This window comes from Halichoeres trimaculatus, unplaced genomic scaffold (assembly GCF_033239565.1).
Source record: "Halichoeres trimaculatus isolate MK-OKI-2021-1 unplaced genomic scaffold, fHalTri1.1 fHalTri1_scaffold_18, whole genome shotgun sequence".
In the NCBI taxonomy this organism is placed as follows: domain Eukaryota; kingdom Metazoa; phylum Chordata; class Actinopteri; order Labriformes; family Labridae; genus Halichoeres; species Halichoeres trimaculatus.
Genome location: NW_027437196.1, coordinates 14,996,360 through 15,008,761, shown reverse-complemented (window position 1 = coordinate 15,008,761; position 12,402 = coordinate 14,996,360). Strand labels below are relative to the sequence as shown.

General features: G+C 41.4%; 1 protein-coding gene across 1 annotated transcript in view; it reads left to right on the top strand.

Annotated features, from left to right (window-relative positions):
• Positions 1-12,402, top strand: part of stau2 (staufen double-stranded RNA binding protein 2) — a 112,122-nt gene that overhangs the window by 97,519 nt on the left and 2,201 nt on the right. The window contains exon 14 of the mRNA XM_074693725.1: positions 12,094-12,159. Within this exon, the coding sequence (XP_074549826.1) occupies positions 12,094-12,159 (66 nt within the window). The remainder of the gene's footprint in view (positions 1-12,093; positions 12,160-12,402) is intronic.

Genomic DNA, 12,402 nt, shown 5'->3' with positions numbered 1-12,402 from the left:
GGGTCTTGATCGACCAATCACACATCGAGCTGCAGGCTCACTCAGTATTTCTCAGCGTTTGGGTGCAAAACACAGTCTATCCACGTCTTATAGGCCCAGAGAGTATGCTGGGTAATGAAAAACAGGCACAAAACTCGTGAGGATCCATAGCAAATTATAAAACACGGCTACAGGTTTTACAGGCGTGTCTCCAGTGTGAGTGAGGTGGTACAAAGCTGACCCAGAAAGAAGCCGAGGGAGCTGCAGCGAGGAGATGAGAGGAAGGAGGTGTAAAACGCTGTCTGGCTGTGCGTCCTCTCTTGTTACCGGATGTCCTCGTTCACTCTCCTGTACTTACTGCTGTGTCTCTTCATGAGAATAGAAAGAGCTTGTAATGGAGGGTCGAGGGTTATTGCATGCAGCTGGATGCTGTCAAAATGAGACACTTAGCCCCCTCTTCCCTCACCCTCAACCATCTCTTGCTTGTTTTTGCCTCTTCACACCTGTAGGTCTCTGTCAGTCCTGTCGGCTGCTTTTTGTAAGTGTAAATGGATCAGTTTAGCACAAACTAAGTGCTTTTTGAATCACTTTTTAGCATGTCATGTCTTTGCCTCCTTCCTTTTTTGGTTTAGTCAGAATTCAACAAGCTGCTGAGCAAATCCGTGGCTCAAACATCTGCTTTGTAAAGTAAAGTTGCAGCTCTGATGACTCATCAGACCACTCTCCTCTTTATTAGAGCCATTTCTGAGACATACAATGTCCTAGCTACCATCACTTATGCAACGGTGAAGAAATAATTGGACTCCATTTAAAACGGAAGCCCCTCTTAACAGACAGCAATGCTCTTTGACATCCATGCTGATATCCTCACTAGTAATTGTCACGGTCCTCTGCAGTATCTCTTCCAAGTTTGTTATCTATGCAAACGCGAGGAAGTGATTAAGACCTTGGAATCTACCTCTTGTGTGGGCTGCGTTTGCCTCCGTGATGTGAATAGATGAGATGTTTCCCTCTAGTTAAGCATCAATGAGGCAACAAGCAAAGCCATCACATTTGCATCCTCACACAGCCTCTAATTGTGCCGCTTCCCACATTAACTTCATCAATAAGAACGCTCGTTTGTTTGAATTTGTCAAAATGAAAAGTAGAATACGGGGATCATATTGTCGACCTTTGACATCAAGAAGAAGAGGGAAAAAAAGGAAGCAGAAAAGAGAGAAAAGAGACGCCCCTTGAGACCAATCACTATCTCCCCGCTGATAAGAGAGCTAGTGCCTGAAGACTCGCTTTTCTTCCAGCTTTTTGTGTCCTTCCCTCAGGGCAATTTGAGTCGAACTGTCCAGGATATAGGAGCTTCTCCCTCCGGCACTGATAGGTGGATCTTTGCAGGTGGAAATGAGGTGATGTAACACTGCTTTGGAACCTCTGGGGAATCTGATGGAAACAGATTTTAATCACACAGCTCAGACCAGAGGGGTGTTTCCTCAAATCTCCCACTGTTACTTTGCTTTTAACCCTGGAAGTAGATTTATCCCCTTGAATGTTCAGTACTCAGTGAAGTACATTTAATCCTTTACATGACAAGTAAATCATAGGTTACGGATGAAACAGTTGTCTCTTTTGATGAGTCATGAAGTAATATTCAGCCCAGACAGTGTCTCATCTCCCAGGTTGCATCCGTGCAAAGCCGGGTGTTATATCCCTGAAAACTCAAGGGTCATTCTTTTGGGATTTCAACAATTCAGCTGAGTCAGTGGTCATGTTGGTGACTCACTGGCCTTGAAGCTGTTTTTCTTAATGTCTTCTGAAGAAGTCGTCCCATCACTAATGCATTCTCCATGCCCTATAGCTCATCTCTGTATTTAGTCACTGATGCATCAGCAGCCTTGGAACAAGTTAGCCCTGTATAGGATGGTTAAAGATAGTCCCCCTGTGTAACTTCCACTTTCTGTGGGTGGGAAGTTTCTTTTTCAATGAAAATGCGTCATCATCCTCTTGAAGTGATGAAAAGTGAAAGTGTCACAGTTTCTCCTCGCGGTCAGACAATGTGTCATCTTGCCAGTGTTTGATGACTCAACACATATTATTTCATGGTTTGGAGGCACATAGCACACTCGCACACATCCTTTTGTTTATACCCTGTTTGTTTACAATGAGCTTTTATCCAGGGATACATTCTAAGTACTATTTCTGCTCATTATAATCTTAAAGGATTCATACACTGCTTTTTTTTCACAAGTGACTTAGTTTCAAAAGGCGGTATAGAACAACATGATTTGACAGTATATGACTCAACATGGCACCACACAAAACACAGTGCTTAGCCCATAATATTGGGATGACTGCAAAAAAAATACTTTTGTATATCTGATTAATAGCAGGATACAAAAGTGGCAAATGTAGGATTTATGTGCACTTTTATTTTGCTGTGATATGGTTTCACTGAGATTAGACACAGTTATTTATTTATTTATTTATTTTTTGTAATATCACATAATGTTAAGGGTCTGCATATTAGAAATACAAAACCAAAGGTCATCAATGAAATAGTTTGAGTACTCTTTGAAAAATGTATATTGAAGAATACACAGTTAAGTGCCTAACACAAAGAACTAGCTTATGTGTAAACCTGCTCGCCTCTTATTCTGGAACACTAAAGCACACATTTTATTATGTCTGCAAAAACAAGGCTAAGCAAGTGTTTATGTATTATTTACAATACAAACAAACTTACCATGGGCCTCATTCACCTCACAAGTCCAGAAAAAGGTTTAACTTAAAGAAATTGTAAGACAAAAGTGACACCTGATTTGTGCAATGAGTGACACAAATCTGCACATGGGGTTTTTTACTCACTTTAAGCAATTCAGGCATTTGTTTGTTTTTTTTTGTTTGGTTTTTTAGCATCTCAAATTAATATTTTTTTCTGGACTTGTCAAGCAAATAGGGCTTTTACTGACTGATAAGATGTTTTTTTAACTAGAAATAAGATACTTGATGGATTTCAGTTTTGTGGTGTATTTTTTCTTCCTTGATTGAAAAGTTTTGAAAGCTGAACATTTTTCAACGCCTTTTCGACACTGTCAAACATCCCACCATCTTCTTCTTGTATTGTGACAGCTGTAAACTTCTTCTTCAAATTACCAGTTGTTCAAGCTACCCCATTCATGTCTAAAGATGGGTACTGAATTAGGTGCTTTTATAGGTACCTACCAAATTCTGTCAAAAGTACCGGGTACCGATTCACATATAACCAAAAGGTGCCATGTTTGGGTACCTAAATGCATCCTTGTTGTTGTGAGAGAGTGGAAGAGTAGACGAATTTCCATGCTGGACATTAACACAGCATTGCACAGTTATGTATTGAAGAATACATTTGTTAAATTTAAAAAGTTAAACTTTTTATTATTAAACAAATTGATATTTTTTACCCCATTAACACAAAAAAGGGAACGAAAATTGGTATTGCTGAGTATCGGTAGCGATTGCCAGGTACCGGGCATTGGTACTGTATTGCTTCAAATGTGAGAGGTACCCATCCCTATTCATGTCATTACTGTGTCTGTGAAGAGTTATAAGTTGTGATGCAGTGAGTCAGATATGCAGGAATATCTATTAAGAGCACTGTAGTTACAATGACAATGTGTGACTATTTATTCCAGTCTCAATATTTTGTTACCACACAGTTTGAATCTAATGATTTGTCAGCAAACCAGTCGCCTGAAACCCAGAATAAAATCATAGTTCCTTAGTTCTAGAGGAAAAATTATTTGTTTTTTTCCATTCAGCCTTATTGTCCTTGGTCTCTCATAAAGACAAACACTTGAAGTTGTGTTGCTGAAGATTAAGGTGTGATTTCAGGAGACCCTACTCCATGAAAGTTTGTGTCTGTCACTGAAACATTGTTTTCCATTGAAAATGAAAAGACACCAAGTAAAACCTCTGCCAGCACTTTCACTGTCCTCAAATGAACATTTGAAATGCTTTATTCACTTGCCACATGTTCGTGAATGAAATCATTTAAAGTTCCACCCTCTTATGTTTGCTCTTCTATGATGCTCAGTCAAACAATATTTACAGCCTGCTGGCATATCCATTTTGACACCTCATCCTTCTTCACTTGATGTGAAGCTGGCTGCCATTGACTCAGCCCAACTGGATGAAACTATTCATTTGTCAGTCTAACAGTTCCCACACAAGGCGTTGTGTTTTCTGTCTTTTATAAATGAGTGGCAGGAAAACAGCAAACTTCCCTCAAATGAAAAAGGATGTTTGAAGGCAAAGTCAAATATGTCTGAAGTCTTTGTGACTCAAACTTTAATACGTCACTAAATAAAAAAAAAACAGAACAGGTTGAAGTAAATATTTTATGTTACATAACACAATGAGGTAATCACACAACGCCAAAGACAAGTATCGAAGTCACGTTTTCAGCTGATATTCCATCTCTGAGTCCAGAGAAAACTATTTAATTAGTTTCCATAGATATTTAGTGATTACGTGATAGCTTTGTAAAGGGGTCAAACTTTATGTTTACATACTGCACTGGCTCCACATGCCAAACAGTTTAACCAGTTGGACCTGCTCTGTGTTTACTTTCCCCTCATCCGATGATTTTAATGATGTGTTTTGATATCAGAGATGAGGAAGCTTAGTGAGGTGGCTGTTTTCTACGCTGAGTCTGATCGCTGCGCTCTGGCCAACTGTTATCATAGAGGCTGTCTTCAGCTGTATCTGCTTTTTCTCCAAGAAGCTTTGCTGACAGGGCAGGAGTAAGGTATGCCTCTGCCCCTCGCCCTTTGCCCATATGTTTTGTATTACGCCCTTGGAGGTGCCATCCTCAGCCACTCAGTAATGGGAGGGGGATAAAGCAGGCCTCTCCGGTCCAAATGACGCATGACATGGTGCTGCGCCCTGGGCTCTTATTTATGTCTTCCCATGTCAGCAAAGGCTTGCTCCCCTGGGGAGCCCCACAGCCATTACACAATAATCCAGCCATCAAAGCTCATCTCAGACTGAAAAAAACGTACACACTACCTTTTGTCGGAAAGCTTTCTGATCACATCAATGTGGCAGCACACTTACAGGGTGGAGAAGTATGCCCAAATCAAACAGATATCTTCAGAGAAAAGTTTATTCAGCTGGTCTGTGCTCACAGTTGCCACACTGTTTCAGAAGAAGTGGAGTGGTGCATATGAAGTGCTACTTCAGAGGAATTAACGTCATGTCAGGCTGCAGCTAGGCCAGTGCCGAGCACACACTGCCTCTTTTATCAGTGCGTCTGATGGGGAAGAGGATGTGAAATCTGGAGAGAGAGTGAGGAGGAGATTTGGTAAGAGGATCTGAATATATTTTCTCTGTAGTTACTCAAAGAATCCATGTACATATCACACCGCATTATCAAATAGGAGTATACACTGGCAGCACTTATGCACACACAGGTGTTCTCCATGAGTTATCCGGGAAAGCTCCAGTGATCTCTGTCCAAGGTTTTGATGTGGGTAGAAGGGAAAGAAAAGAATTTAGATGAAACGAAGGCCAAGGGATGAGGAGAAGCTTGGGAGAAAACGACAGGAGGAGGAAAAAAAGAGAAGACTGTAGTAGATAATGCTGAAAGGAATTAAACGAACATCAGAGACAGATGTGACATAATGGCACGGTAATGACAACACAAGACAAAGAAGAGGGCAGGGGCTCTCGCTTCCCTCGTATCTCATATTTCTTTGTGCTTTGGGGAGTGAGTGTAAAAAGAGGGAGCACTGTCACGGTTTTTTGTGGCCTTTTGAAAGCAGGACAAGCCCTCTCCTGAACAGTATATCCTGCTTCAGAACCTTTCTGGCAGCAAGGCACTCGTTTGTCCAACATCCCAGCCTGCAAAACACCCTGTTTAAAATTCACTCTGGTCAGTGTTTAGTCTACTGGAAGTCCCTTAGATCATCCTCATCAGCAGCCATGACGCGCCTCCTTTATGTTCCGAGTGCTACCTTCTCACAGCACCTCCAAACCAGCTACTTGACTCTGTTGAGAATTATTAAGACTTGACTTGAGAGCATGTTACTGCAGATCAAAAGAAATCAAGCAGTTCAGGGAATGATTCATACAACCAAGCATTGTACCCAGATTTAAGAAGAAATTTAGCCAGACGTGGTCGTCAAATGATGGCAGGATGAGTGTCTACCAATGGGGTACTTATCTCCAGCTAAGTCATGGGTCTCGAGGATTGCTGTTTCCTAGACCAGCCAAAGATGACCAAGAGAATTTACGACTCCCTTTTAGCCTCTTGTTTCCTTGACTCACGTGGGAGTCCAAACTTTTGGCGTGATCAATACCAGGATCATAGCAAAGGTAAGCTACAGCTGCTGCCGCTGATGCTCTTGGCCTGGACACAAGATAAGGAACTCTTTTGAGTCATTGAGCTGGACTAGACAAAGCCAGAGAAAGCCCTGGATGTGCCTGGAAGAACGAGGAATACCCATCTGTACCACCAAGACTGGGTCACTGGGTTAAACCCAAAGCTCCTGTCTGTGCTTTCATCTGGTCTCCAGCAGAGCAGAGGCAGGATCTGATCTGATAAAGCCATGAAACATGCAAACTGGGGTTCCTCTTTGTTCTGTTTCTCTGAAGACCCACAGGAGGAGAGATGTTAGTGTGTGGGACTAAATGATGTGTTGGGGGTCTTTGCTTCATTAGGACCTCCCTGGTGTCTTTGATGGCTGTTGAAGGGTGAAGTGATGGAGGTTCAAGGATTGTAGCCTCCAGTCTCCCGTCATGTTTCTGGTTCCTTTCCCACCAACCTTTTATTTTCCCAGCCTCTTGCTTCTGACATGTCCACACCGTATCCCCTGAGCTTCACCCACTGCTTCCCCAGAACCCTGAAGTCCAGCAGTCAGATCTGACAGTGGGTCTGATTTGTCAGGGTCAGTGTTATCCAACAATCCATCAGATCCTTCTGGCTGATACCAGGCACTCCTCAGGGACTAGACCTTTGTTTGGCTAGGCCGCTGACAGAAGCGAAGCCTCTGTCTGGGAAGCCATTAAGAGCGCAGCAGGCCCAGAAAAATGAGCCTCCCTTGTCAGTCCACATCAGGAGCTCGGCCACGGTCACAGATCCTTCTCAGACGTGTCACATTGGACCGCTGTTTGTCAGATCCTTTGAACTAGAGGTGGGTTGATAGAGCGATGGATGAGCCCATGTGTGGAGTGAACACTGAGCCCTTCAGGTTGGCTCCTGGTTTTAGATTAATGATGGGCTCTTATTGTTATCTGATGTTGAGTGAGGAAAGGACTCGTGAAGATGGACTAATGAGGGAGACTGCAGAACATGTTTATTGGCAAATTGAGGGGGTTGAGGTGTCTGTGTGCTGTGGATGGTACTAAAAACGCAACGTGAAACGCAAAAGTTTTGTTGTGTGTCAGCCTTGTGTTTACATCGAAATGGCGTTTTAGCTGACCTAAAACACAAACTTTTGATAACGGCCTCCAGAGTGGAATTTTTTCTGAAACGCTGCCAACACCATTGCGGTATAAACAGTAAGACAGCGTTTTTAGTGGTAACGCTGACGTCACACTCCACTTCGCAAGAGCGCATACAACAGGACAACAGTATCGATCTTCACAAACTACTGTGTTGTGCTTGTGCTGCTCAATCTTCTGACTGTCTTTCAAAAAAATGTGGATCTTTTACTCCACTTTTGCACTTAGTATTCCCCAATATGCCAGATGATCGGCTCAACTCTACTTCGGTGGAGATCTCCCAAAAGCATCTTCTGGACAAAACAGTTATAGCACCACCTACAGGCCCGGCATGTTGACTACAGCGTTTTCAGTCCCTCAGCATTTCCATGTAAACGCAGATTTTTTTTCACTGCGTTTTAGCGTTTTAAGATGAAACGTTGTCATGTAAACAGAGCCTTAGAGTTGTTTGAGTTCTTGACCTGAAACAGTAAGCAAGTACGCTAATCAAAGCTGTGAAGTTCAGGACGAGTCACATGTTTCAGCAAAACACGATGACTTATCTAAGTTTCCGTAGGTGTTTGGACAGTAGACTCTTGTTCCTTGGTGTTTTATACCACTATGCTTTGATTTTATGCCATATCTTCAAACCTTACACCAGGTTTCTTTGGCTGATATCGGACCCCTTTTTGGAAATGTTGCACAAACTAAGTGTTGAGGAGTTTGTAGAGTTTGCAGACAGCTCTCTTAACAGGAACGACATATCAAACCCCAAAAATCTTAGCACTACTGAACGTGGAGCTTTGTCTCAAACGTGGATAAATAATAAATTAATTTCAGAGCCCTCCACCTCACCATTCCCCCCTCATTTAATGACTCTGCATCCTCTCTGCAAATTGTCTCCAACCCTCCTCTCATGCTCTATTTGTTCCATGATCAAGATGGACCACCTCCACCTTACAAATCACAGCCTCAGACTAAACACACTGCCCTGGTGTTGATGCATCAGTGTATCGGCTGCCTCTAACGATGGCCCACTTATCTCATTAGAAAAATAATGATTTCACTGGCTGCCATTCCCACAGATAGGCCCTGTATTTGCTTTAGGCTCTTCACTGCTGCAGCCCTCATGCCTGCCCGTCGTATATCAGCAGCACTGCCACCATCAGGCGCCTGATTTATGGCTGTTTATCTCCACTCACAAGGCCCCCAACCACCACCACCACTACCACCACCCTCCAACAGATGGGCTTCAGCTATTTACTCAGGGAGAGGAAGGTCCCAAACTGATCAAATACAACAAATAAAGGGTAGTCATGGTGGAGTTGGTTGTGATTACAATTTATTGGCCTCTGAAGAAAGTGGACAGATTCCTCTTCCTCTTGTTGTTTAAAGTGGGACTGGATCACCTGTGCTTGATTGATCTGGCTGTTAGTTTTTAGTCTTATCTTAATTACTTTTCTGCTTGGGTGGATGTGGACAGCTCTGGTGGGTTGGAGGAGACATGATGAAACTGCAGACGTATAGAAAAGCTTATGTGAAGCGTCCCCTGATATGATTTATGTTTATTAACAGTGTAATTGTTAAAACATTCCCTCAGCTGTCATGTTCTACAGGGTTGTCACCTTAAATCTCTGTAAGTATATTCACGCTCTAAATCTCGCCGGCTGTCGGATCTCCACAGAGAAAAAAAAACACATCGCACCATAAATTGTCTGCTGCAGACTTCGAGGGGCTCCAGTTGATTTCTGAGTCTCTAGAGAAAGTAATAACCCAACAGTGTCAATTTTTCAAACTGGTCGTGCTATATTGTTGCAGATTTTTCAGGACGTGTAAGCATTCATTTTTTTCTCCGTTTGATGGATAGAAACCAGATTTTGACCTTTGCACCCGTTGCTCGTAAATTATGATTCCTGGTTTATGTTTCTTATAATCTGAAGTTTAATGCGATGGATATTATTTTGGGCACAAGCACAGAGATAACTACGCAACATCCTCTTCTATATATTGCATTCCTTGGAGACATATTTATACGTCGCACATTATATGCTCTAAGAGGAAACATTAATCACAGATTAATACTGAGATAATACACCGAGTGGTTTTCACATGGAGACATCTCTGTCTCTGTGTGCCAGAGTGTCTGAGCTTTATTCTCATGAGGAAAACCAAGTTTGTCAGCCCCACATAGCTGATATAACTAATAAGAGCAGAGTACAGATTAACGTTGGTGGGCTCTTAAATGAGGAAACTCAGTCAGTCGTCACGTCTCACTCATCCACTGAGCAGAGCTGCGAATGCCTTATCTCACCTCTGATTAAGCAGTGATGAAGTGTTTAAGATCCAGGCTGGTTTTGACTGATGGAGTATCCCATTTGTGTTGAATAAGAAGCAGAGGTGATGTCATTGTGTCTGTTAGTTCAGTTGTTTTCCTTTTTTAGCGTATTTAAAACCGCTTTCAGAGGAATGAATTATTTAAGGAGCATATTTGAGGAGTACTGATGGAGAGATAGAAATGTTCCTCACTTATCATCAGACGTCCAAATGAGTCTTCTAAATCTGACTCAGCTGCAGAGAATGAAGGAATGGATACAGCATGGTTTGCTAAACTAAAAATCAGGGACACTAACAAAATGAGCACACTTTTCGTCATCAACATTTCACTTTTTATAAATGTATATCTTGGAAAAGACTGGCTCATCTTTTTGTGATTCAGATGTCCTCTGACAAATAATTTAAAACTGATCCTCCAAATGAAATTCTTGGAACTAGTGTGCTCTGAATGTAATATTTTATATTTAACATTTGACACTAGAAGAAGAAGTGGAGATCATTTGTGCAATGGCAGGTTGGTGCATCAAGACTTTGTTGTACTGCAGGTGGTGATTCTTTTGATTAATCAACACACAGCCTTAAATCCCCACTTGGTGTGTAGTCAAAGAAAACATGTTGTCCAAATCAGCTGAACCAGACTGTAACTATGTTATGTGAAAATGCAGATCTTTACACATCTTTGCAACCTGTTAAAGACCTCATCAACACCTTCATCCTAGTGTCTCTTAATCAGCTCTAATTTAGAGGTGATACAAAAGTGGCTCTTGGCTGTGACAGACAGATTTTGATCGAAGGCTCAGTTCAGTGGGCGTTGCTATCAGTCTGAAAGGAGCAGATTAAAGTTAGAGTTTGAAGTGGCTCAATAGGCAAAATATTGTGATTTTGACTATTCTTTCTGCCTGCAAAACACTCAAAGTCAAATCCTTTGCTGTTCAAATTTTTTGTTTTATATAAAATTTTAAGTTTAGAATTATAGTTGAATACTTTAAATTCCACTGGCACCACACCTAAAATACTGACCACACCTATTTTGGGGTGATTCAAAAGTAGGTTTACACTGAAGAAGAAATCTCGAGTTAGAAAAGTGCTACATCCCTCAAATTTTGCTTGCTGTCACTGCAAATACTTCAATTTTTATAATTGCGAAAAAATAATAATTACCTAAAAATTTGTGAATGAAAACTCCTCTCACGGTCAAGCTTCTTACAGACTTTCCTGCAGTAATATCTGGGAACAGCTCCTTAAGGCTGGTACTAGTCACTCAGCAGCCAGAGGCTCTTTGATCACGTGCTCTTGATTCAAAAGAAAGTCTTCAACAAAATAATTGATTCTGTTGCCCAAGAACAACACATAAACAATGCTGGTTGCAATAGAAAACTTTGAGAAAAAAAGGAAAAATGTTGTGATAAGATTGATCGATTTGCAGAAAAATACACTTTCCTGAAAGTAAACTAACTTGAGATAATGTAATATATATATATATATATATATATATATATATATATATATATATATATATATATATTTATTTATTATTATTATTATTATTATTATTATTATTATTATTATTATTATTATTATTATTATTATTATTATTATTTAAAAAAATATTATTTTTTCCCACCATTGAGCCACCCTCAAAAAAAACTCTCTTTCAATATCGGTCCCTTGGTCTGACGCCTACCCAATCATAAGTGTCAGGTATCAGAAATAACTGTCGAGACTCGTCAGTCTCGTTGCTAATCTCATTTGATTTTCTTTGTCACAAAGAGGCAGCGGCAACACGAGACAGGTAGTGATTATGAGCTAAAAGCACCAGACTATTAATTCATAGTGTCATTTTACTGTGAAAACTTTCATTTGCAACAACAAATTTAGTTTGATAAATTCATGGCACAAAAAAAGTCAAAATTCACACAAACATCCTTTACTTCTGTGTTCTTGGTGTGAGTCTAAGCTCTGCAGATCATATTATTCTACAAGTTTATTCCATTTATGATTTATTAGTGTTTCAGACATTTTGCTGTTTATTTAGCTATGGTCAACAACAATACAGATGTCACACACATTGACTTAGGAAAATGCAGAGCAGCCAAAACATAAAGTGGAAATGTTAACCCAATAACGTTAGATAAACAGTGGGTGGAGAGGAGCCAAAGACAACACAGAGCGAGGGGAAAGTGTCCTGCTGGCATCAGGTTTCCCAGAGTAAGTGTTATTTGAAAAGCAGCTGAAGGGTGACACTCACTCTCCTCCCACCTAATCTTCCTCTCTCCTTCACTGGCTTGCTCACTCACTCCACCATCTGTTGTCCCCTTTCTTTCTCAGGCTGCTCTAAGTGCCTTGAAACAGCTGTCAGAGCAGGGACTGGACCCGGTGGACGGCCCCATCAAGGTACGGTACGACCAACTGACTCACACAATCCAAACAGCATGCAGAACACTGGAGGTTCAAAGCATCGGCCCCGTCAGGGTGGACACGGCGTCCTCAGATAGGGGCCAGATGTGCGTGTGTGCCAATCTAGCTTGTTGCAAAACCTCAGCGCTGCAGGCTGCCCCCATCATCATCTCCCTCCACACCCACACACACACGTCCAAACATTTCCTCTCCACATTCTCTCCTCCATAGGAAAGCAAA